This window comes from Melanotaenia boesemani, chromosome 6, assembly GCF_017639745.1.
Source record: "Melanotaenia boesemani isolate fMelBoe1 chromosome 6, fMelBoe1.pri, whole genome shotgun sequence".
Lineage (NCBI taxonomy): Eukaryota > Metazoa > Chordata > Actinopteri > Atheriniformes > Melanotaeniidae > Melanotaenia > Melanotaenia boesemani.
The window spans coordinates 26,724,281-26,749,942 of NC_055687.1; the positions used below are offsets into that span (position 1 = coordinate 26,724,281).

Sequence of the window (25,662 nt, forward strand, 5' to 3'; positions counted from 1 at the left end):
GAAACTAAATTTTTGAGAAGATACTTTAAGTGATTTTATGAGGGAAGGTGCTTAAACCATCACATTGTTTTCATTGCTGACTCATAGGTTTTTACCATCAAAGCAGTCACAATATGTGTCAGATCGATAGTTACCTAAAGAAACAGAAAGTTAGAAATATAAACGGGTACTGACAAGTGAGATATTACGGCTCAAACACAGGTAGCTCGTGGAAAAAGAAGCAAGCAAGGGAAAATACCTCTGTCACCTCTATATTTATGAGTTCCTGAAACAATCAAACAACTCATTCACTTTATCACTGCAATCAGCAGAAGTGTATTAGCTATAGACTGTTTGCTGTTCAAATAGTTTTCATTTGTCCTGTTTGATCTGCAGTGTGTTTATTTCAGAGGTGGCGACCTGCTCCTCTAATCCCTTTATTGTCTTTATCATGAAAACGTTCCTCTGAGTAAACAGCAGTAGCTGAGCATCGTCTGGTGCTGAAGAGTGGCTCTTTAAGCTTTCAAAAGCTGTGCCATTACCACAGCCATCCAACATAATTCAGTCTTAAGTTTGGGCTCCTTTGAAGTGAAGAGGTATAGACAACAGTCAAGGAGGAAACAGGCTGATGGGAGTCCTTGAAGTGGCCTGAGAATTCTTTGTAATTTTGGACAAACTGAAGAAATTCATTCGCATTATTGGAGTGAACCACAGAGAACAGTCTGCATACACTGGTTTCTGGATGAATTCCCATATGTATGTGATGATCATGCAGACATTTGAAGTTAAACATTTGTTTTCAGTGCAAGAAAACTTCTTTTTAATCAGAGATTCTTTTATTTTAACCTGTAACCTTCAATGTTCAACTCCAACCAAACTGATAGGTGAGATCTGACTGATAACTTTATCCTGATACAATAGAGCCCTGCTTCATTTCAAGTTTAACTCAGCTATTCAAGGAAATATTTTCATCTTTTTACAGATGTGAAATATTCCCCAAGTTTTAACATTATTGATAGGTCTCAAAATTTAAAAACAATTTGGTGAACGTTATAGTATTTTCAAAGATTTTGTACTCTGCAGAAACTGTCTCAGCCCTGCAGGGAGCCATATAGCCCACAGAGACTGATGCCCCACAGATGGATCAGGAGGCAGCCTCTTTACACCCCACGGTTGTGATGCTAAGGATCCCCTGCCCCTCCCCTGCTGATCAGACCTGATAAAAAAGGCTGCTGTCGGTGCGTCATGGCCACAAGACCGCGGCGCCGAAAGCGGGACTGCGCCTTTCCTCTCTGATCAGCCGGTCTCTACGTGGCTTTTTTTAAAAGCCAATATACAGCGCTCTATATACAAAACACAACATGATGTCCCTCTCTGGTTTAGGCACTGCGTAACCAATTTATAAACGGAACCAGGGAGGAATCGTTTGGTAAGTTTCCTTGTTTTAATATATTTTAATGAAAGTATTAAAAAATGTAAAGAGTTAAATTTCACAGTTAAAAAAAGAAAAGAAAAGAAAGATTGCAGCGTAATAAAATAATGTATCTAAAAATATCATTTACTGTTAATTTAGATTATTGGATTTTTTTTTTTTTAAATAATGGCCACAGACAAAGTTTGTTTTACTAAAAGTACAACGATTTAAACCTTTTTTCTGCCCTCTTCTCAGTTGCTTAGATTTGGTTGCTCTCGTTTCTCACGTCTGGCTGTCTGATCCAAGAAGCATCACAGGTTTCTTCAAACGGAAAAGTAATTGGCCATTTCCCCTGTTCACGTCCCGTTGGGACTCAAAAGCGCGTCAGAACTGAATGAATGCAAATTCATTAACTCTGAATAATAAAAGGACCATCTAGTGCGAATAAAGGAAATGCGTTTGCCCACTATTTTCAGGTTATTTTTATCTCTGCAAATCCATCCTAGATTTAATCGTCACTAAAAATATCTACATTCTTTCTATTATGAGAAGACAATTGGTGGGCAAAATACAAAAAGTCAAGAGGCACTATTTGTTGTTATCGAAACAATTTTACTTTCTATGATAATCATTCTACTTTCGAAAGTGAATATACTCCACGAACCTCATCAATCGTGGGCGAGTTTTTACTTAGAAACTTTTTACCCAAAAATCTGTGCATCCCGTTTGTCACATGATTTACAAGAAACTGCCTCATAGACACTGAAGCGTCCGTCTCAAACATTATTAAAATTACAAACTAAATTTTTTAAAATGGTTTTATCTTATTTGCCAGATTTAGGCCTACCAGAAGCGGGCGTAGCTGAAGTAGTACTGAATAATCAGAGAAAACCTGATTATTTCTGACCATTTTTTTTTAAAAGGCAGATTATGCCCTTTTCTTGCGGATTAAATTATTTTAAAATCTGATATTAAGTGCTTTACGTTGCAGCGTGTCAGGCTTTGGGAGGGAAATAACGAAATGGAGAAAGAAAAAAGATTAAAAAAAAGATAAGAGAACTATTATTTTTTTCAACAAGTCTTAGTTTTATTATAATAATTTTAGACTTATGACAAAAGAAAAAAAAATCAACATTCAAACATAGGCCCATAACTCGACATTTGTAGGCCTTTGAAGTAACTAATATGACTTTAGCTACACACGGAACTATTGTCCTTTACCATAACATGTCTCTGTCTTGATCAACAGTCCAGATTCTGGTGGAGGTTTGCAGAAGAGACGCCGGAAAGAAACTTTTTATTATTATTATTTTTATTTTTCTTGGTAAATTCTGGGGTGGAGGAACATCCCTGGCTTTGATCCAAGACAGCAACCAAACCTAGTAAAAGCAGGACCTCTAGTCATGCTGGGCGGTGAAGGAGAAAGCAGCGCATTTTCTGCAAAAGACGCACCGGATGAGATGCGCAAGTCTCCAGCCGCGGCTGGAGATGAGCCGCCTCCTGCAAGCAGGTACACCGAGCACGGGATGGGCGCTGACCGCTACTACATCCCATCTACAATTTCCAAGCAAAGCCCGGAAGCAGCAAACCCCTGCTCTTTTTTCCCGTACACCCCTGGTGGGACGGTGTACACCCCGTCCAGTGCTGGCAGGTATCCTTCATCTCTCCACTTGGGCTCCATGTTGCCTCCAGCGGGATTTTCTCCCTCAGCCGGCGGGCGCAGCCACTTCAGCCCCTCTTATCAACTCGGACAGAGTCCCGGCTGTATCTACCCTCCTTACACCGGGTCGGGGTCTGCCCTCAGCAACATGGCTCTGCCCAGCTCCGGTCCAGGGGTGAGGGCTCAGGTCTACCTCTGCAACCGACCACTGTGGCTCAAGTTCCACCGGCACCAGACAGAGATGATCATCACCAAGCAGGGCAGGTAAGATGACGAAGGGCATAAAACTTTAGTTTTTGTTTTCACTGGACGCGTGCAACTTAGATTACAGCATATATTTCCGCGCATTTGCATATTGATTTTGTTGTGTGTGTGCAGGCGGATGTTCCCATTCCTGAGTTTTAACAGCACTGGTCTGAATGTGACGGCACATTATAACGTGTTTGTGGAGGTGGTCCTGGCGGATCCAAACCACTGGAGATTTCAGGGGGGCAAATGGGTCACCTGTGGCAAGGCGGACAACAGCAGCCAAGGTAGAACATTTTTACATTTTATTTTGTTATGGATGGGTTTGAATTTAATATTTTCCCCTCACAGTTAAGCAAGTAAAAAACAAAATCAGTTATGTTTTCTGTTGCTTGAGTTATTTAAAAATAAAATTAGGAATAAACTGTTGCACACGAGTTACTTCACTTTTGAGAAGCGCGATCGTTTGAAATATTTATTTCTGAATTTCAGGGAACAAAGTCTACATCCACCCCGAGTCCCCAAACACGGGGGCCCACTGGATGAGGCAAGAAATCTCCTTCAGCAAACTCAAACTCACAAACAACAAAGGAACCAGTCACAACACATCCCAGGTACAGAGATAAATAGAGAAAATTATTAAACGTGCTTTTTAACTGTTACTTAAGTAAAATATTTGGTTTGTTGGTAGATTTTTTCATTCAATTAATGTTTCATTAAATTATTGTTTTACTGTTATGTTTTTACATTAAATATCATGAAAAAGGTCTCCTGCATCCAGAACTGAAAGAACTATAAAACACAATTATACATGTATTAGTATAACAACATCTGGAGGGGCATTTTTTTTATTCTTTGTTTATTTGTTTGTTTGTTTTGTCTATTCCTTGTGTGCACATACAAAAAGTAATGCATTGGAATAATAATAATAGCAGTTGTTTTGGAAATCTTCAGTCAGGTTAAATGAATTTAAAAAAATTTAACTTAAGTTACATCACGACAGAGCAGGTGTAAACGGTGCAGTTGAAATATTTTTTGTGCAAATTCCATTTGTATAAAAAATGGGGAGATTTTTTTTACCATTTTTTTTAAAGAATAATAACAATACAGAGTTTTATTAATGTGTGTATTTGTCTTAAATCATGCTTATAGATGATTGTTCTGCAATCACTGCACAAGTACCAGCCTCGGCTGCACATTGTGGAGGTGACAGAGGATGGCGTAGAGGACATCAACAGTGAAGTGAAGACCCAGTGCTTCACTTTTCCAGAAACCCAGTTCATAGCTGTCACTGCCTACCAGAATACTGACGTAAGTAAGACAAGTTTCCCCCCGCAATATAGTTTTGAAGCTCTGAGCTGCAGACCAGTCCTTCATGTCCTGGTCAGGGACAACAGATGAAAACTAGCCCTTTTGGCTAAATCTGGAATATTTACAGAATTTTTTATTTATTTAATTTTTTCCATTTTGCTATGTCAAATAAACATGTAAACAAAACAGAATTAAATAAAAATATCAAACTGTGATTTCCAATTCATGGAACATTTTTAGGCAGGGACTTTTTAAGTCTAATCCTTATGTTTGGCATGTTTGACGTGTATGTGGTTTACCTATAGAGAGAGAATCAGTACTAATGCTGTTGCAAATAAACCTTCACCTCCCATTTTGCGTTTTCTTCTAGATTACACAGTTAAAAATTGATCACAACCCCTTTGCCAAAGGATTCAGAGATAACTATGATTCGTGAGTATTTTACAGTACACTGCAACACCATAGTTTCATATACCAGGAATACTTTTTCTACACATACATATTTTTTGATCTAATACTTCTAAGTACTTGCATGATTTATTTTGTATTTTAGGATGTACACAGCTCCAGAGAATGATCGTCTCACTCCATCTCCAACTGACTCTCCCCGTGCCCACCAAATTGTCCCAGGCACACGCTATACAATGCAGCCACTCTTCCAGGACCAATTTGTCAATAACCTTCCCCAGAATCGCTTCTACAACTGTGAAAGAGCGGTGCCACAGACTAACAGCCTTCTTTCACCTCAGACAGAGGACGGGGCATCACAGAGGTGGTTTGTCACCTCTATGCAGCAAGCAGCAAACTGCACAAGTGCCAGCAACAAGCTCGACCTGACACCCTATGAGGGGGAATATTCAAGCCCCCTCCTTCCCTATGGTATCAAATCTCTTTCCATGCAAACCTCTCATGCTCTCAGCTACTACCAAGACTCTCCTTTCTCCACCATGTCTGCTGGGTGGGGATCAAGAGCAACATACCAAAGAAAAGTCACCCCGAGTTTACCGTGGTCTCCCAGGCCAAGCCCCACTGCTGGCTTTCCAGAAGACTCAGACAAAGCTAAACCCCAGATAGAGGAGGCGGTGAATGGTAGTGAGGCTATGATCAGCTCCTGGACAGAGAACCAAGCATCAGCCCTTTCCACAGACAAGGCTGATTCATATTCCATGGCCTGCAAGCGAAGGCGTTTGTCTCTTAATGGTCCCAGCACGGAGGACTCGCCCACCAAGTGTGAGGACTTAGCCTCTGTTGCCACCAATAGTTCCTACAGTAAAGAAGCCCCCCAGCCCAAAGCCATGGCAGCATACTATTCATTTTACACAAACCCTTAAGTTTTTCCTCAGAAAATGGCCTTATTTTGTTTGTTATTCATCTACCATAATAAATAAGAGCTATTTTGCTTTTGTTGTGTGAGTTTGGGCAGCTAAAGTTGTTTGTTTTGCTTTGTAGCAAAACAGGAAATAACAAGGATATTATAAAAAATAATCACTTAAAAATTCATGAGATGGTGATATATATACATTGAGGTCAAGGGTTAAGTTTTTTCCCCTTTCTTTTCCTTTGGTCTGTTTTTCATTTTATAGTCCTCCTAATTAAATCCTGGTTTTAAGTTCTAAAACATTTGTTAAAAGTGCCCTCTTGAAGGAAAAAAAGTGATATATGGTTTGTTGTTGCATACATTTGTGTATCTACCTTGACAGTGAGATTATAATTATGTGCTAACAGATTATTTATTGAAGGCTTATTGATATGACATGCGTGTACTCTTTAAATGTGAGTATGCTGTAAATAACTTCACTGCAAAGTTCTGATATTTGATAATAAAATACATATGTGTTCTATTGGATATTCAAGTTGTTAAGCAGTATCTTATTTCACCTGTCCTGTCAGACTAATGTGTTTGATTCTTGAATGCAACAATAACAATTTAAGGGTTGGATGATGCTTACATACATTTTTCACTTGTGGCAGAGCACGCTCGAGAATATGGTTATATACGTGGACTTTGTCGCACTCTAGTGGCCTTGTTTTGTTACTACAGCGGCACAGTGGGTGCCTCTGTAACACAATATACTTATCATCCCATGGTTTCACCATAAAGCCAGGTGAAGAGCGTGAACAGGTTTATTTGTATTTTTTCCCCCTGTGAATAGAATAATAGGAGTATCTATGACTGGCAAACACTGTGCATGATTGGCTGATGTATTCCTACAAACCACCGCAGATATACACCATTCTGATGGGAGAAATGTTGAGGTGAAAAATGCCGTGAGTTTTCCTCATTTAGCAGTACCTAGTCCTAACTGGTTACTGCATGTCCTGTCCAAATATTAAAGAAGTAAACAATTAAATTGTTCATTGGCGTTACACCCTGTACTACTTTGATTATATGAAGTGGTTACTTTAAGGACAGGGAGAGGCTTAGGGCCGCAGCGAGTCAGGGTCCCATCTCATCAACAAAATATTGATGACAAAAAGAGACTGAATACTACAAAAAATGGGATGCAAAAGAAACAGAAACGAGGACAGGAACCGACCAAGATTATACTGTCGTTTGGATTTGTTAAAAATAAATAAATGAATAAATAAATAAATAATCGCCGCCTGTTTAAGGGTTGTACTGAAACCTGGCAACCCAGCAAGCATTCGGTAGAGTGTGGGTAGAGTTGACAGCGGTAACATCACTGCTCTGAGCGCAGTATTTATAGCTAAGGATTGCTTCATTTCTCGGGAAAAGTCTCTGGCGTCTGTGCTTGCCACTGATCGTAAATCCACTAGACCAATTCTAAAACAACAAGATGTATCGTTTCTGTAAGTCGGAATACTTGTTATTCACTGTTTACTGAGTTTGTCAACTGTTCCAGTTAGCGTTAAGTTGGCTAGCAGTGCAGTTAGCCTGCTAGCTACTGTTAGCGCATGTACTGACGTTAGTCAACGCAGATGCTAACGTCATGATGTTTTTTTTGTTTTTGAATAACATTGCTAGCAAGTAACATTTGATTTTTGTTTTATCACTAAACATAGCCCTGACAGCATACAGAGTAGTTTTCAGTGAACATTATTAAAGGTCAGTGTCTGGCGAATGTATTTTAACTACAAATGTAACAAAAGCGTTATCGAGGAATGTTCATGATGAAACCATAACACACTGGCATCGGGTTGAGCTAGCGAAAATGGTGAACACTACTGGACACGGGGAAAGGCCTGTACAAAGGAGTTCAGTGACAAGTGGCAGCAGCTACGCAGACAAACGGTGACATTTTCCTCTGTTGTTTAAGCTAGCTGTTTAGATAGCAGCTGTTATAAGTGGCTGTCTGGCGCTGCTATGGGGGTGTGTCGTTAACTGTTGGCAGATTTGTTAAGTAGTTATTCATTTGACCAGAAACCACATCGAATAGTGTGTGTTCTATGGGATTATACTGTATAACTCCACTTTATATAGGGTGTTTACAGGCGCTCTTCAAAGTGCGACATTGACTGTTTATTTTTTTTTATCCTGTGATTGTGTGTGGTCCTCACATGATTCAACCTTGACACAGACTTTAACTTGTTCTAGAGGCTGCACCGTGATTACATTGTATTCCTTACTCTTGTTAAACTGTAAATATTATTTAAGTTAAATGTACTGGTCTGAATCATGGGAGGAGATAATACCCTGTCTTAGAAATGTAGAATCCTTTATTCTCTAAAAAAAAAAATTCATACCAAAGGTTATATAAATTACCTCTGTATTCCTGTCAATTCAGTTTTTACAGTAACTTTGGAAAATGTTACAGGTTTCTGCAAGTTAATATTAATGTTTTTCATGTTTTCTAAAATAGGGATACTTGGGTATTTGGTATGTACAATGAAAAAGCTTCACTTTTGATGTACTAAACTTTAAAAATGCATTTGCATCATAATTTAAAAATACATGAATTGTATGAAGTCGGAAGTAGTGTGACCAAACTGAATGGCGTTTTTATTGTAGCTGGAGAGTTTATTCAAACATACCTCATACCCCTAAATACCACCACGCTCAGATCCTAACTTGGGAATGAAATGGCCTGGTCAGTGTTTATGTGAACATTCCTGGCAGCCACAAATGCCTCCCACGTCCTCATTTTGGTCTATCACTACATATTTCAGAGCCTCTCCTGCCAGTATTCCCACAGCTGATAGAAAGGATGAAATTGTATGGAAAATGGTTACAGAGTGAAGGAATTAAACAAGAGTTTAGTGCACAAAGTAGTTCTTGTTTAGAGAGGATGCCACCCAGGACATAAATATTAAACTTGAGGAAAGTATCGTTAGTGATATATTAGGAAATATATTTTAAAGCCACTTGACAGCAAGAAAGTTTCGATGAACAGAAGTGGTAAGAATTTATATAAATAAAGCTATCTAGATGCTTTTATTTATGAGAGAAGCTCCACCAGAGTAAAAGTTTCTCATAATAACATTAATGCTATCATGAAGTGCAGTACATATTGCACAAAATATCATGATGTGATTTTCTTTAGATTTGTGCTGCAGCTGACCATTACATGGAAGCGTCACATCGCCCCAACAGTCATGACCATATGGTGCTCCGGTAGAAGCAGAATGCTGACTCGCTGCATGTTATTCTTCATTTCTTGCTTTATATTGAGTCCTGGCCTCAGTAGGATGGGCAGTGTTGGCATAAAGAGGCGGAAGCTCCTGGTGATGCCAGAGGAAGTCTTGTTTTTCTCTCTGTGTGAGCTTTGTGCTCACTATGTTCAGTTATTCAAAGCAGCAAGACCAAAAAAAAAAAAAAAAATAGAGAGAGAACAACACAAGGAGGTGTTTACAGTATGCTGGCGCTTGTTGCAGAGAAGCCTGAGCAACTTTGAGGATGGAATTGCTGTTACCAGTTCTCAGCTAGCGAGGCCTTGCTGGACTCAAAAACAAGTAGAAAGGATTTAATTGTTGTTTATTTCTTCTTTTCTTCAGGACATGCACCATGCTGGCTTATTTGACTTCAACAGCTTGAAGAAAGTCTAAAAGGCTGCTGTGTCAGTTGGAGCTTGAACTCATCGCAGAAGGAAGAAATGGGGAACACAGCAACCAAGTTCCGAAAGGCACTTATCAATGGGGATGAGGTGCTGGCCTGCCAACTCTATGAGAGCAACCCACAATTCAAGGAGGCTCTGGATCCCAACTCTACATATGGAGAATCCTACCAGCACAACACTCCGCTGCACTATGCTGCCCGACATGCCATGATACGCCTACTCAGGTCAGGTCTTGAATCAGATAAAACTAAACAAGCATTAAGAAAGTAGATATTATTTTTTACATTAAATCACATATTTTTTAAAATGGTGTGGTCAGTGACAATAGAGGAGTTAATCACCTGTGCTGTAGCTTTGTGTCAGCTGTTATTTAAGATGTATTTATATATTTTATATTTTTTGTAGTCTATGAATGATGAGCTGTTACTGTTGCATAAAAGACATTTTTTTATGTTTCGTCTCTATATGTCTCTGTCCCATCTGTCCCTCCACACAGCCATCTGGTCTTAGGAATGCAGCATGCTGGGTCGGACTAAAATGGTGTTCCAAGAGCTTCCCATCTCACGAGCTAACAACCTTGCATGCGATTATCTTTATCCCACTCAGGCTCTAGTCTTTCCCCACATTATGCCATTCTTACCTGAATAAGGTTCTTGGCTGGTTGCAAAAACTGATCTGATTATTATAGTTTCCACATAAACTACAGAAGTTCCGAAATTTGGATCCAACTGAGACATTTTCCAACTGTAATATATTTGCATCTGCGTTTCTTTTTCTTTTACTTGTGTATATACTGTGAATTTAGTTTGATTTCATGTCAGTTATATAAGTTGAAAAAAAAATATTTCTTGGTGACATTTTTTGTCAAATGTTAAAATTTGAAATACAGTGTTGTTAGAAGAAAAGCATGTTATTGGCTGAAAATAAGTTTAATTAAAAAGAAGATAATACAGACACGCACACACACAAATAAATCCTTGTGTGTTTCTTTGTTGTCCAACACCAAAGTCTGACACCATTTAGCCAGTGCGGTGGCTTCATTTCACAAGTCCACCCCTCGTGTTGTCCTTTGGGGTTATTTTGACCCAAAGAAATCTTTTGTCATCTAAATGTTCCTTTGTAAATCAAATGGTCTGAAAATAATGTTTTTTTCTTTATATTATGTGCTTCGTTGAGTAATTGACAATTTATACAATAACAGTTAAAACACGCTGAGTCATTATTTATCTCAGACACAAAGTGTAAGGAAATCAGGAAGATATAATTTTTATTTCTTTTTTTTGCTTTATTCTTTCAGGTCATTTCTAATAAGCAAAGATGGTAATCCTAACAAGCGTAATGTGCACAACGAGACCTCTCTGCACCTTCTCTGCATGGGACCCCAGATCCTGACATCAGAAGGGGCACTGCATCCACGGATCTCACGGCCATACGAGGATGAACAGCGTCGAGCAGAATGCCTGCAGATCATCCTGTCGTGGACCGGAGCAAAGTTAGACCATGGAGAGTATGAGACTGCTGATATCAATGCCACAGACAACAAGAAAAGCACCTGTCTACACTATGCCTCTGCTTCAGGCATGAAAACATGTGTTGAGGTAAGCTTGCAAGATTCTGTAGATAATTTTATGGAATGCACTCTCAAAAGGCTTCATAGACGGAAACTGGCGAGCCTCACAAAGACTGAGTAATTTGAACAGAAGGAAGATAAAAGACGTCAAAGTAACCCTGACGTCAACACAAATTATTCAAAATCGGCCCTTTTATATCATTAATATTTGTAGAATAGCTCCTGGTGTGTGTAGCCTTGTGTTAGATGTCGTGATGCTGGGTAATGAACAATAATTTACATTCTCACATTAGTCATATCAAAGCTCTCAATGCTGAGTGCTGCAAAGATGATGTGCAACAAAGTACAACTTTATTAATGCCAGTGTTAGGTTCCATCAAACTAAAGAGTTGAATAAATAAAATTGACTACAATTTCATCCTTTTGTGAGACCACGCTTAATATAAAAACAATGTTTTTCTTTATTGGTGCTGCACAGAATTAAACAAAATTGCAAGTGCTCCTCTTGATTGGTGCTTCAGGAAAGAAAAACAACCATCTATTGTAATTGTGCAATCCCCTTGATGGATTGGTACACAATATGCAAGCAGATGAATTCGGCTATGGCTGCAGTTAATTGTAAATTATCAAATTGTAGTGCAGTGTGATTCATTTTAATGATGCATAATTATGTAATTTTGTTGCTTTATAATATTGTGCTCATTCAAATTTTCCCTGAAAGGCATATGATAGCATATACATACTAAGCAACACACACATACAACCACAATGGCCCTAAGAAAGGGGTGGGGGTGTGGTGGCATGGATACTGTTGTGGAAATAAAGGTGACATGTTTTTCTCAGAAGCACCAAGTGCATCTTTTGAAATCATTTTACTAGTTTACATATTCCTGAAATAGTAAATAGTTGTGTCCTAAAAAGTTTGAGATGTTGACAAAAAGATTTGTTAAAAAAAAAAAAAGAACCTAATTCTACCAGCAAGTGATTATTCTCCAGTGCCACCAAATTCAAGAGCTGCAATCTACTTCAAGTGTCCATAAGTAGTGTTCAGAGATGTGGCCAAAGAAGATCATACTTTAAAAGATTTTATGGACAAGTGAAATGAGATTGATTTTTGATGGAGCAGATGCATGAACCTGCAACTGGATCACTAATGGACAAAGGGCACCACTTTAAGTAAGACCCCAGTTTGGTGGAAGATGGCTGCAGCAGCCATTAAGGATGAGCTTGTTGGACCCTTTTAGATTGAAGATGGACTGAAAATTAACTCCTAAAACTGCTGCCAGTTAATGGAAGATTCTGTTCCGAACTTTTCCCAAACTGGAAGACGAGCCTAGCATGAAAAAAAAAAAAAGCCATGATACCTTTGCATCTTCATCATATGCAACCAAATACTCCACTTCATGGGTGGCCATTAAGATGAATGAATTATGACCTGGCCTGCTTCCTCACCTGATCTAATGGAGCGCTTGTGTGCTTTCCATTAAATAGGCTGTGGTTAAGGCTGCAAGAAAAACTGGTTGTGAGCAGATCAATAAACTGATAAAATAAAATGTGTATAACATTGATCACTGATGTATTTCTTCATCAATTAAATGAATCCTGATTAATACAAATAGATGAGTAGTTACATACACTGTGTGTCTGTTTTCAACGGCTTTGTATTTGAAGGTGTGAGTTTCAGTACATGTGTTTGAATGCAGCATGTGCCCCATTACTCAAAGACCGTTTTTCCTCTTGTTTTTACTTGGTTAGTTACTGGTGGAGAGAGAAGCGGACCTGTTCGCTGAGAACGAAAACCGCGAGACTCCATGTGACTGTGCAGAAAAGCAGCACCACAAGGAGTTGGCCCTATGCCTGGAGTCGCAGATGGTCTTCTCTCTTGCCCCTGAGGCGGAGGGTATAGAAGCCGAGTATGCAGCCCTCGACCGAAGAGAGGTACAGAATCACACATGGACAGTGAATGTGATGCGTCCAGTTTGTCACCCTTCCCGTGTGGTTAACAACATTATCAGAACCAAACTTTGATACACTTCCTCTGTATTTAGAAAAATCTTAACAGAACACTTTTTTAAAAATTGGTTTGTGTTTACTGTTGCTAAGTAAACTACCCTTGATAACCTAAGTTAGCTAAAACCACACAGTTGATGTCTCTGCATTTAATACTTTTGAACAGCTATATTATAACCGTCCTCAAGCAGTGTATTTTTTCTTGAGATCAGCTTTTCTTATATAAACTATGCAACACAATGAACAGAAGGTGCCATATTTTATAAGAAGGTGTAATTCCCATATTTATTCAGACACCAATGGACTAAATCTCTTCAAGTAATGTGTTTTTATTGTACTGTTTAAATATTCCTGAATGTTTCGACCGTTTTTCTCTTGCAGATGGTTTGGCTTCACACACATACAGACAAACACACACACACAAATTAGCCACACAACGTAGTCTGGCATCAGGCATGTGACTCCTATCAGCATCAGTCCACCATTAACTCATTGGGCCTGGCTAAGTCATGCCTCAGCAATTGTTGACAGTGCCTGTGCTACTTTTAGTTTCCTCTCTGTTTCCCTCAATATTTCTATCTATTCTCTCCCAGTTTTATTTTTCACCAATTTCTTCCCTTGATTTCCTTTTATTCCAAAATTTTTCTGCCCTGTTTTATTTTTTTTAAACCTGTCTTTTTTTTCTCTCTTGTTATATCTCTCTTGTCAATAACCTTGTTTTTTCCTGTTTTTCCCCCCTTGTTTATTCCTCTCTTGTCCCTTCTGTCCAGTTGTATGAGGGCCTGCGACCTCAGGATCTACGGAGATTGAAGGACATGCTCATAGTGGAGACAGCAGACATGTTGCAAGCCCCACTTTTCACTGCAGAAGCACTGCTGCGTGCCCATGGTATGATAAAACACACTCACACACCATGACACAGATAAGGGGTGTGTGTCTGTTGTTTAAATGGTTAGCACTGGAGTTGTCCTGGCAGCTTAATGGTTTAAACAAATACCATGTAAAGTCATGTGAAAAAGTAAACACATTCCATTGACATTAGCGTAGATCCTCTTTTATCTTCATCCACAGATAAAGGGTAGTTGGCTTACTTCCCTCTTTTATTTATTTCTGCAACTAAAATATCAATAGATTTGGTGTTCTGAAGTGGATAAAGTAACTTCTATGTATCTGAAGCTAGTATTGCTGCCTTAGCAGAAATAACTTGCCAGCATTGTGGACTGTTTTTATGATTTTGTCTAAATTTGAGAAGGGATGTGTTTATCTGTATGAACATCAAAGAATTGTAGTTTTTTCTAACTTTGTTTGTGGAATCAAATCTCTATATTAAATGTGTTTGATCACTTTCTGAGCAAGTTGATGATCCTATTATGAAAATTGCGACTTCTTAGTGAGCTCATAAATCCCTTGCCAGACTTTGACATCCACACCCTTTTCTCCTTGTCATAGAAACTATACTTCACAGTTTACTTTTGGATAACAGTGTTGTTTTATTTATGCTTGAATTAGAAATATATGCAAGTGAGGGGGACTGAGGGTAGGTGGCGTGAAAGCAGGGTGGGTTTTTATTTAATTGGTAAACAATTATTCAAAAGTTCAATCTCTTCTTTCATTGAAGATGTGCTGCTGCTTGCAGTACACCTGTTCAGCTTCTTTTTCTCTCTTTCTGCGAAACAACCTAGACACACTCAGGCTACATCAGCTACTCCACTCCATATGCACAGATACGTGGAATCAATGTAGAAGGAAGAAAGACTTCCTAAGTGGCACTGTTGCAACCAGAGAATTTTTATTGCAACATTCCAGCTTTTTTAAATCCTTGAATAAACTTTTTTCAAGGAAAAGGAAAGCAGAAAGAAGGAAGAGCTTGTGCTACTGTAGGAGCAACCAACTTTACCAAGTAGTAACAGACTTGATTGCAATCTCTAGAGTACGTGCAGCAGTCTGACAGCTGACAGGGATGTTAATCTGAGTAAGAAAGGAAATATCGCGTATCACCGTTGGTCATGTGGGTCTGCATTACTATGGTGAGAACATCAGCACTTATGGTTTATAAATATCTTTTGTGGCCTTTTTTCTGTGTTGACTGGAAAAAGTTCTGTCTTAAACAGCATATATGAACATACTTTATCTCAGTCACAATTAATGACCTGCTGACAATGAGTTTCTCAAATGACTTATTTAAGGAAAGCCGTCTGCAACTTGAATAGCCTTTTGTTTGTCAGAACAGACAGAACTATTCACTGATGCTTCTGTAGTGTGGGTTTGAGCCAACTACTGAGTCTATTACAGCTGAGATTTAAGCCGTGAGCCACCAGTTAAAATAGATTCACTTTGCATGGCATTGGGAGTGTTTGACTTACTTCAAAAGTTTAAAACGGTGTTTGACTTGAAGCATTTTAAAACTATTTTCTCTTTTTTATTTAAGTTGTTTGAAATGTATCAGGGAGGTTTGAACAGTGGCCGGTCTGTGTGGAGTTTGCACATTCTCCCCATGTATGCATGGGTTCTCTCCAGGTACTCTGGCATGCATACAAGACATGCATGTTGGGTTAATTGGTTGCTCTAAATTCTCCATAGGAATGAATGTGAACGTGAACAGTGGTTTGTCTCTCTGTGTTGGCCCTGCAATGGACTGGCGACCTGTCCATCGCTGTACCCTGATAATTGCTGGGTTAGGCTCCATCTTTCCCACAACCCTGATTGGACTAGGACATATAGAAAATAGATGGATGGATGGATGAAGAGGAAATATAAAGTCTGTTTTCTGAGCTGTGTGAGCAACATGTGAGAATTTAATTTAGAAGCTATAGGCGGAAACAAGTGGTGCTATATACTGTATGCTCCCCTTTATAATGTGAGTATTGACTTTTTAAAAAAAAGTTGGACTATTTCAGGATTTTATTTTTCAGGAGAAATAATTTGGGGCTTGCATGTCTTTCATTGCTCACAAATTTCCACACTTTTTAGTCTTTTTAGTTTATCATTCCCCCTCCTGCTTATTTTTGAGCTGCCTGCTTGACAGTCTCTGCACTTCTGACAATTAGCCAAATTTTCCAGCTAATTTTTATCATTGAGACTAAATGTGAAAACTTTTCATTTCAGACTCTTTTTAATGGCCCAAGGCATGAAAATAGGGTCATACTCATTGATCAGTTTTAATTGAATGGAAGTGGGGGGGGGGGGGGACTGTTGCAGTGTTCATTATCTAAATGAGGTCATTTAGAGTCTGCGGTATTTGGTGGTGCAGTGTGTCTTGAGGCTCATAATGTCCTAATTGCACAGTTGACCGGGTCATTTTTCTTATTTTTAGAGGGGAGAATATTTGGACTCAGGTACAGTCTACAAGTCTTTCAGGATTTATACTGAAAACTTCTCTAACTTGTTCTTGTGTGAACAGCTATTCTAAAACAGAAAACCAGGTGGCAGCAGGTCTTTGCTATTGGCTTAGTGTTGCAGCTGGAGTGGGAATTGTGTGAATTTTGATAGATTCAGCATTATACTAGACGTGCTGGGGTGAAAGAAAAAAATTTTAGTACATAAAATGAGAGTTTAGCTAAAAACCTGTTTTTATTCTAACAGGCTGAATAGAAACGTTCCCACTTGTTGCCTGTGCTCTTCGTCTGTGACGGTTGAAGGCCAAGTCATGTTGCATCTTAAAATATTATTACGAAGATCTGTTTTTGTTTTAGTCATGGGATTTTTAGATCAGAGGTGTTAATGTTAGGAGCATTATGTCATTGTGTGTATCGTTTGTTTGCTTATCTCGTGGCTTAAAAAGTTTAGATGGTAGAAAAAAAATCTTGCCTGGAACACTTTCCTCAGATCCTTGTTTGGTGCATTTAATGTCTTTATTTTGTCTTTTTTTTTTAACTTCACTCATAAATAATGGATTAGATTTCTTTAGCGCTTATCAAGGCACCCAAAGCACTTTAGCTCAAGATTCTTTGGTTTGTTTTGCAAGTTAACACGTCTTTCTCTTTGACCATGCCTATACTCTTTTTTTTTTTTTATCAGATTGGGACAGAGAGAAGCTCTTAGAGGCCTGGATGAGCAATGCGGAGGAGTGCTGCCAGCGCTCTGGCGTACGGATGCCCAACCCACCCCCTAGTGGCTACAATGCATGGGACACATTGCCCTCACCTCGGACCACACGCTCCTCTGTCACCTCACCAGACCAAATCAGTCTAATGCCTGCAGATGAGGATTCTTCTCTGGTGAGAAAATCGGATTTACTAATCTCCAAGTTAGATAGGTCACTGATCTATTTGGTACAGAAGGTTAATTTTGGTATGAGCATTAAATGTTATGGAAGAGAGCCTTTAAGGATGCTCAGTTTCTTACCTTTGGAGGAAGTTTGGTGTGTATTTCCTGAACAGAATTCATGGTGATCAGAAGAGATTTGTTCCACAGAGGTCTTACAGAAGAGATGACCTCTCTTAAGGGCTTTAGATAAAGAAAATGTAAAAGAAAGGAGTTGTGTTTGCAAAGTGTTTGTTATGGAACCTACTTTTGACACCTGTTGATCATTGTTGATAAAAAAGGACAGTAGTAGCTGAAATTGTAAGCTACTCTTTACCACACTATTAAAGACTCTTTACCACACTATTAAAGTTAGTAATCAATATGTTGCTTTTGTGTCAGTAAAATTTTTATTGTATTATAATTCATGACGTTTGAATTCTTGCCTTTTTCTCTTCTGGACTAAATGCCAACATGTAATTACTTTTACTGAAAAATTCTGCCCAGGGATACCATTTTGCAGTGCATTTTTTTTTCTTTCCATCACCTTCATCTGTACTGAGATCCTACCAAACAGTTATTTCTGAGCCAAGAAACACACAGTAGCACTCAAAGGTTTTGTCTGAAATTTTGACCGGTAATGAACCAGAACCACAAATTTCGATTATCATTACTCATCTGAGCTGTAAAGCTTGTTAAATTACTTGCATAAAACAACAAGAAGTCTTAGTTTGTTCCCTGTCTGTTTAACTGTGGTAATTGGTAGAGTTATGAGATAAGATATAGCACAGGTACCCTCATGGAGCACCATGTTTTCCCACCCATGAAGCTGAGCACAGTAAGAGAGACCTGTCATTATTGCAATGTTCAGGCTAATACTAACTGGCAGTGTATTCATAAACTGCTCACCAGTGTTTATATAAATTGAGTATCTCTGGTGGCACATTTTTCCTGAAGGGTTTCTCTTGCATTTATATTTTTCACATCTGCTTATCTGCATAATATTTGATTATTTCCTTACATTATACTCCTAGCAGTCATTAGTATGCATCTCAGTGGTCTGCATCACAAACTTAAAGACAAGCAACATTTCTTCTTCTTGTCCCTGGAGAACATGTGGTTTCTTGATTAAGCAAGTTTAGGACAGAAGTTCTAAACTTAAGATATTTAAAGAAAAGAAAGAAAAGAAACTATTTTGCTAGATTCATCATTATACTGACCAATGACTAAAATCATAGAAATAAGCAGAAAATTCAATCGGTCTGCCTCTTTTTCAAACATGACGGAATCAAATAAATGACTTTGCTATTCAACTGGCTTTCGTGTGCGTGTGCAAAGGTACATACACAACTGTCTTCGTAGCTTCTGGACAAATGAATCAGTCATGTGTATATATATAAATTTACAGAGTCAGGGGACCCGTATATTATAAATCAGTACAGATATAGAAATAATCTTGGGCTTGACTGGTTGAAACTCAATTCCTGTAATTTGAGTTTGGGTTGTGAAGCTGACAGACTTTATATCCATCAGTTATTTTTATGAGAAATAATGAGTTTGTCTGACATTACCTTTCCTTCTGGCTCTGAACAGGCATGACTTGAAAGTGCACTGTGCAAATTGACCGAGCACACTCAAGGGCTTGTTTACAGCTTACAGCTGATTATATCATGTTCTGCTCATTCTCAAATCAATACTTGCATTGTTGAAGTACACTGCTTGTCTTTGTTTTTTTTTGTTTTTCTTAATGTTTTGTTTTTGTTTGTTTGTTTGGTGCGAGTCAGTCTTCCACCGTAACAAAGCTTTTGTCTGTCCCTGTTTGTTTGTGGATCATATATCTGTGGGTGTGAGAAAACTGATCTGCTAACAGAAATTTCATCAGCAAACCACATAACAAGAAGAGGTCATAATCTCAGCATATTTGCTTCTCATAAACCAGCCAGCTTTATTTTCAATTCTGCAGCATGTCCAGGACAAACAGAACTGAAATTACGGTCCTCTCAAACCTTAGTGTGATGATATACAAAAATGTAAGCCAATAAACAAAACAAACTAAACACGGACTATCCCTAAGTAAATAAAACACGATCAGTAGTCAAGGCAAATTACAGTCAGTGCAATGTATGTTTACGGTTATCGTGCAAAAAAAGAAGACTGAGTTAGCTTATGGTCTGTTTAAAGTGATTAAAGTGGCTGTGTGCTTGTTCCTGAGTGTGTCAACCTGAGGGTGTAAAAAGTGTTGATGGGGGATGTCAGAGTCCAGGGTGTGTGTATGTGTGTGTACGGGGGGCAGCATCCTGACAGCCTGGTTGACAAAGCTGTCCCTCAGTCTACTGGTCCTGGCCCGCGGGCCTCCTGATGGCAGCAGGCTGAAGATGCTGTGTGGTCGGTGGAGTCTCTCGTGATGCAGAGGGCTGTTAAAATTTTAACAAAACAATGCATGAATTAATACGACTTCTGAAAATTGTAACGATTCTGTTATGATTAAAGCTGGCTTAGATATTTTAAACATACACGCTGTGTAGCCTGCCTGATTTATATTTTTCCTTTTTTGTCTAACAGTGTGGTATATGCATGTCTTCCATCTCCGTCTTTGAGGAACCTGTTGACATGTCCTGTGGCCATGAATTCTGCAGAGCATGCTGGGAAGGGTAAGTCTGATTTTTTTTTTTTTTTTTTTGGCCTGTGGATTGTGTGAATTGGCATTATGTGTGCCTAACTACACTGATCTCTTGTTTTTTGTTTTTAGAATGCCCCTCACTCCTGTAATTTATTTATACTTTCTTAGGTTTCTAAATCTGAAGATCCAAGAGGGGGAAGCCCACAACATTTTCTGCCCTGCCTACGACTGTTACCAGCTTGTGCCGGTGGAAGTCATAGAAAGTGTGGTCTCCAGAGAGATGGACAGGCGCTACCTCCAGTTTGACATCAAGGTGCATCTTTGATTTAATTAACATCTCTATTAGGTAACCATAAGCTCGTAAAAGCGTGGCCCTTCATATTCAAATAATAGTTTGGGGCAAAAGCGTAACTTCACTAGATGATGCTTTTCTTTACCTTTGTTATGACATAAGTGTCTCTTTTCTTTTTTTTAACAATAACTGTGGCTCCTTAATTGGCAGTCTAAGATATACAACCTAGAAATAGATGACTAGCCTTTTGAATTTTAGTTGACCCAGAAAGAAGTACGTTTCTTTAAAGCCGCATCATATTCAGCTTTCTTTTGTCACATTTTTGGGTCAAGATAATAGGGCAGCACTTTAAACCCAGAGCAGTTGTGTGTTGCCCACTTCACTACACTGGCACCTTTATAATATTTAAAGAGTAAATAAAGTGTACTTTCCAGTGATTTCTGCAAACAGATGCTTTAAAAATTTCCCAATTATTTTGTCCTAAAATTATCAGCAGGTCAGCAGCAGATGTGTTGACCTGCTGACTGATGGGAATCATCTTTGCTTCTTCTGTTAACAGGCATTTGTGGAAAACAATCCAGCAATACGCTGGTGTCCCGAGGCAGGCTGTGAAAGAGCTGTACGGCTTAACACTCACGGCCCTGGGACTTCTGCTGCAGACCCTCTAAGCTTTCCCCTGCTTCGGGCACCTGCTGTAGATTGTGGAAAGGGACACCTCTTCTGCTGGTTAGTGTTACTGTGTTTACGTCTGATTTTTTTTTTTTTTTTTTTTTTTTCTCACTCAGATATTTAATTGTAATGATGGATTATTTAAAAAAAAAAAAAGACATGGTAGTTATTTTTTTAAATAGTGTTTTTGTAGAAATGAGACTGACATGCTAAAACGTTGTGCCTTTTTTGCCTATAATTAAACGTTTTCACAATCAAGTTGAAAAACACTTTTGTTAACATTTTAAATTTCCAAAACTCACCTGAAAGTTGTAAGTTCAGTCAAATTCAACATTCTGTCATTTTCTATGTTCAGCTTCTTGTGTAATCTCTGTGTTCTAGCTTGGCTGTACATACAAGGGCAGAAGAGTACAAATGTGTTGTATTGTCCTCCACCTTCTGCTCTTTTTTCATAACCCTGCACATTCTTCCTGCAGTTTCTTTTCTGCCTAGTGTTCTAGCCCGCATCCCACCATAATTAATCTTTTCTGAAAATAATGATACCTTACTGCACTTCACTTGCTTATGACTCTCGGTAGTGGTTGGTGGTTTCAGTCAGGACTTTAATTAACATGTTTTTGTTCAGGGAAATATATTCAGCACAGGTTCAACTTTAATATTAATTCCCATAACTTGAAGATTTCATGCATTTCAAAGGCAGATTTGTCCAATTTGCCCAAGATGATTGACGGCTTGTACAGCATCTGCTATTAGACCTCTGCAACATGGTTCATCATTTATTTTCTATTTCGTGTATATTCAAGAGACACAAAGTCATTTTTCCCCATTTCAAGCTTATCTGTCTGTATGTATTCCAGGGAGTGTCAAGGTGAAGCACATGAGCCCTGTGACTGTGAGACCTGGAAGTTGTGGCTCCAGAAAGTGACTGAGATGAAACCAGAGGAATGTGAGTAATTAAGTTTTCGTGTAAGTTTTTATATTCTCATTGCCATCTGTTCTGCCATTTCCTGGTCTGATTTTTATAGCAGTACAACTGCATTAAATTATCAGGTGGTAAAGAGTTATCACACAAGGGTTTAGTTTATTAGCTGTTTCCCCTACCTTGCACTTTTTTTGCAGGTAAGTGATTGATTTAGTGCTAAATTGCCTGGAATTTAACCATAGTAATAATGAACAATTTAATAGTATTCCAATTAAAATCTGCCACTTTGATGATCAATTAAAAATCAAAATGAACAACCCACTCACCGAAATTACACAATGTTTAGATGCAGTAATTAGACTGTATACAGTGAACCAAATGATTTAAGATACCTCAAATTGCTCCTAAGTGCCACTTCATTGATGTGACAGTTGAAAGATAAAAGCAATTATTTTGTTTTGGAACCATCTCCTCCTTCGATTTCACGACATTCTGTTTTATCTCAGCATTTCAAACGTCACATTAGAGGTGCTTTGATAATAGTCAATTATTCCATTTAGGTGCATGTGTGTAAGTGTGTGATGAGGTACACGGGCGTCTTGGGAGATATTGGCAAAGTATATAAACCAGTAGACATTAGTCAGGCTGGATAATTACCCTGTCAGTACAGTGGTCTGTATCAATGCTGTGGTAATCGTCATCCTCATTGTATCTCATTATGCCTTTATTTGTTGTGTTTACCTCCCAATACTCCTATTGAAGTGGCTGGTGTGAGCGAAGCTTATGAGGATGCAGCCAACTGCTTATGGTTGCTCACCAACTCTAAACCCTGTGCCAACTGCAAATCTCCAATACAGAAAAATGAGGGCTGCAATCACATGCAGTGTGCAAAGGTATGTTAGCCAGAGAGGTTTCACTTACCTGCCTCACCATCATGGTATTGTAATACAACACAGTAACTATTTTACTGAGTGTTTTCCAGCTTTAACATTTTCATGTATTTGAAAAAGCTGTAGATAGACTACTAGTAGGGACAACTAAGATGCTGTGGACTTGGTTTTGTTTATGCAATATGTGCAGTTACATGTACAGTACCAGTCTATAGATTTGTCTTGTTGGATATATTTTTTAACTAACAGCTTAATATACTAGTAAATACACTAGCCTGTCCTACAGTAGGAGGTTCAGGGTAACTATGTATACAGAGGAAAAGGGCACAGTATCTTTGGGCTCAATTCCAACTGTTTTTCAACTGACAGCCATACTTAATAACACACATATAACTGCCTTCTCTGCATCAACAGTCTGGAAATTACTTCAAGTTGCAGATTTGCAGAAAACAGAGCTTTGAGGAAAAACAAACATAGAAAAAAAAAAAAAACAGAAAAAACTTCCTTGCATTTCTTAAACAAGTAGAAGAGAGCAAAGCAAGTCAAGGACTGCCTACATTGGATTGAGGATGACAGTGCAGTCCAGCAGCCAGGTTTTGTTTTGTCTGTGACAGCCCTGCTGCTGTCTTCACTGGTTAAAGAGGCTGACGAGAGATCGAGGCTACTTTTGGAGGAATGGAGCAGCTTTCACAAGCTGAGAGGCCACAGAGGGCTGAGCCTCTTGACCTGTTATTACCTGCTAAGAAATGGCTTTGCCCCTGTTGCTTGGAAACATGGGTTTGAGTGTTGCCAAGGAACCGTTGTCTTTTCGCTGCCATTTTCTTCTCTCTGGTCTAGCATTAGACTACTTTCTATTAAGTCTCTCCAATTCGCATGCTGTTTTTTTTTTTCTTGTCTCTCTCTTTCCTTCATTTCGTACCACTCTAGTCCCCCATCCTTGTTCTTGGAAACCATATTAGTTTTTCTGAAGTGTCATGCAAGCAGCGTTTCCAGGACAACAGAGATGTCAGCCTTTGCTGTTGCTCTGGTTAAATTGTCACTGATGGAAGTACTTGTGGCTTGGGAAGTGAAATCACTTAGACTCATATGTGCTGCTGATTTTTGTTCTACAATACCAATGAGACTTACTGATCTCACTTGTAGTTTAAGTGCCTTCCAGTGGCAGCAGGCTACAAGGATTCACTGCAAGGACCAGACAGCTGCCTTTATGAAACTCAGCCGAGACTGCTGGAGAAAGCTCTTGTAAACGGCCAGCCATCTATTCATTTTCTTCCTGCATATCCAGGGTCAGGTTGCAGGGGCAGTTGCCCAAGCAGGGAAGCCCAGACATCCCTCTCCCAACTGAGTAATGTAATTTTTTCATCGTGTCCTGGGTCTTTCCTGGAGTCTCCTCCCGGTGGAACGTGCCCGAAATACCTCACCAGGGAGGATCCGGGGCGCATCCTGACCAGACGTCTGGCTCTTTTCACTGCAGAGGAGCAGCAACTCTGTTCTGAGCGCTTCCCAGATGACCAAGCATTTCACCCTATCTGTAAGGGAGAGCCCAGTCACCGTGCAGAGAAAACTCATTTTGGTTGCTTGTATTGGCGATCTATTTCTTTCAGTTACTATCCACAGCTTGTGACCATAGGTGACCACATCTCCGATAAGGAAGCAGAGTCAGGGGACCCAGGGGTGAGCTTACCTATATTCCGAGCTGAGATGGATAAAAAACTCCTCTGTGGCAGGGCCCCAGGATTGGATGAGATCCGCCCAGAGTTCCTCAAGACTCTGGGTGTTGTGCGGCTGTCTTGGTTGACACGCCTCTGTAGCTTTGTGTGAACGTTGGGGACGGGGCCTGTTGACTGGCAGACTGGGGTGGCGGTCCTGGAGAGGAGGGTACGCTGAATAGTCAAACCTCATGTGTGGTTTTCATCTTGGAAACTGTCGTTTGATAAAAAGAACAGATGAGGAACATAAATTGGTTGGGTCCTTTTTCATGTTAAAGTAATTTGTTACCCTTAAAATCATTATAGAAACAGAGCTTTTTTGGCAGTAGTAAATATTTTTAGCTGCTACATAATACTAGTTGAGTTGTGTCTTAATATGTTAATTACCTCAGTATAGCTGCACAAGCATTAGTACTTGGCTGTCCAGACTTGAAAAAAGAACAAATGTTTCTTCTCTGCCCTCCTGCAGTGCAAATATGACTTCTGTTGGATCTGCCTGGAGGAGTGGAAAAAGCACAGCTCATCAACAGGGGGTTACTATCGTTGCACTCGTTATGAAGTTATCCAACAGGTGGAGGAACAGTCGAAGGAGATGACAGAAGAGGTACATACTGCTACACTAGAATTGAACACTATTTTGTTATGTTTTGTATTTTAATTCCGGTCAATAGTACCACATCTAAACTATTTTACATCAATGTAGTGACGACAGGGGACCAAATAAAGAACAATACTTAAAGCAGTTTATCAGATTTTGTGCTGGTCCATCTACACAAAGTAGTATAACTTTCATACATTCTATAATATTATTATTTTGTTGCTTTAAACATGTACAAGAAAGTATATTTTTTTAAACAAATTGACATTTTTATTGCCAGTGTTTAATTCGTGCACAGGAAAATGTTAGTGAACCAAATCACCAATGAATAAAAACTGTATTGATCCACTCAAATACACCCATTAACAGCCAAGTGGAGTAAACCTAGTATGGGCTTATACACTCTTATGAGGAAAAAGTCCTAGAAAACACTAATTCCAAACTTCGAAAAACAAAAAAATAAGAAACCACACAATTCATTTAGATTCTGTTCATTACTGGTTAAAAGAAGCTAA

At 39.0% G+C, this 25,662-nt stretch overlaps 2 protein-coding genes across 2 annotated transcripts in view; both read left to right on the plus strand.

Moving 5' to 3' along the window:
* The first annotated feature begins 1,249 nt into the window (after positions 1 to 1,249).
* eomesb (eomesodermin homolog b) lies at positions 1,250 to 6,456 on the plus strand. Its single transcript, XM_041986813.1, has 7 exons — positions 1,250 to 1,408; positions 2,643 to 3,317; positions 3,432 to 3,586; positions 3,792 to 3,913; positions 4,452 to 4,610; positions 4,981 to 5,042; positions 5,164 to 6,456. The coding sequence occupies exons 2-7, from the start codon at positions 2,797 to 2,799 to the stop codon at positions 5,939 to 5,941; spliced, it is 1,797 nt and encodes a 598-aa protein (XP_041842747.1). The 5' UTR covers positions 1,250 to 1,408; positions 2,643 to 2,796; the 3' UTR covers positions 5,942 to 6,456.
* A 799-nt stretch (positions 6,457 to 7,255) lies between these two features.
* LOC121640983 (ankyrin repeat and IBR domain-containing protein 1-like) overlaps positions 7,256 to 25,662 on the plus strand; it is a 32,476-nt gene continuing 14,069 nt past the window's right edge. The window contains exons 1-12 of the mRNA XM_041986812.1: positions 7,256 to 7,421; positions 9,564 to 9,849; positions 10,923 to 11,223; positions 12,951 to 13,133; positions 13,976 to 14,093; positions 17,223 to 17,422; positions 20,010 to 20,098; positions 20,236 to 20,380; positions 20,919 to 21,085; positions 21,886 to 21,974; positions 22,713 to 22,843; positions 25,019 to 25,153. Coding sequence (XP_041842746.1) covers positions 9,662 to 9,849; positions 10,923 to 11,223; positions 12,951 to 13,133; positions 13,976 to 14,093; positions 17,223 to 17,422; positions 20,010 to 20,098; positions 20,236 to 20,380; positions 20,919 to 21,085; positions 21,886 to 21,974; positions 22,713 to 22,843; positions 25,019 to 25,153 — 1,746 coding nt within the window. The 5' untranslated portion in view covers positions 7,256 to 7,421; positions 9,564 to 9,661. The remainder of the gene's footprint in view (positions 7,422 to 9,563; positions 9,850 to 10,922; positions 11,224 to 12,950; positions 13,134 to 13,975; positions 14,094 to 17,222; positions 17,423 to 20,009; positions 20,099 to 20,235; positions 20,381 to 20,918; positions 21,086 to 21,885; positions 21,975 to 22,712; positions 22,844 to 25,018; positions 25,154 to 25,662) is intronic.

What these genes read in the sequence shown, in the direction of transcription:
- eomesb (XM_041986813.1), top strand. Translation starts at nt 2,797, where the DNA reads ATGCTGGGCGGTGAAGGAGAAAGCAGCGCATTTTCTGCAAAAGACGCA. An exon ending in ATCATCACCAAGCAGGGCAG is followed by an intron (nt 3,318 to 3,431) that starts GTAAGATGACGA and finishes GTGTGTGTGCAG; the next exon opens with GCGGATGTTCCCATTCCTGA. An exon ending in CCAGTCACAACACATCCCAG is followed by an intron (nt 3,914 to 4,451) that starts GTACAGAGATAA and finishes TCATGCTTATAG; the next exon opens with ATGATTGTTCTGCAATCACT.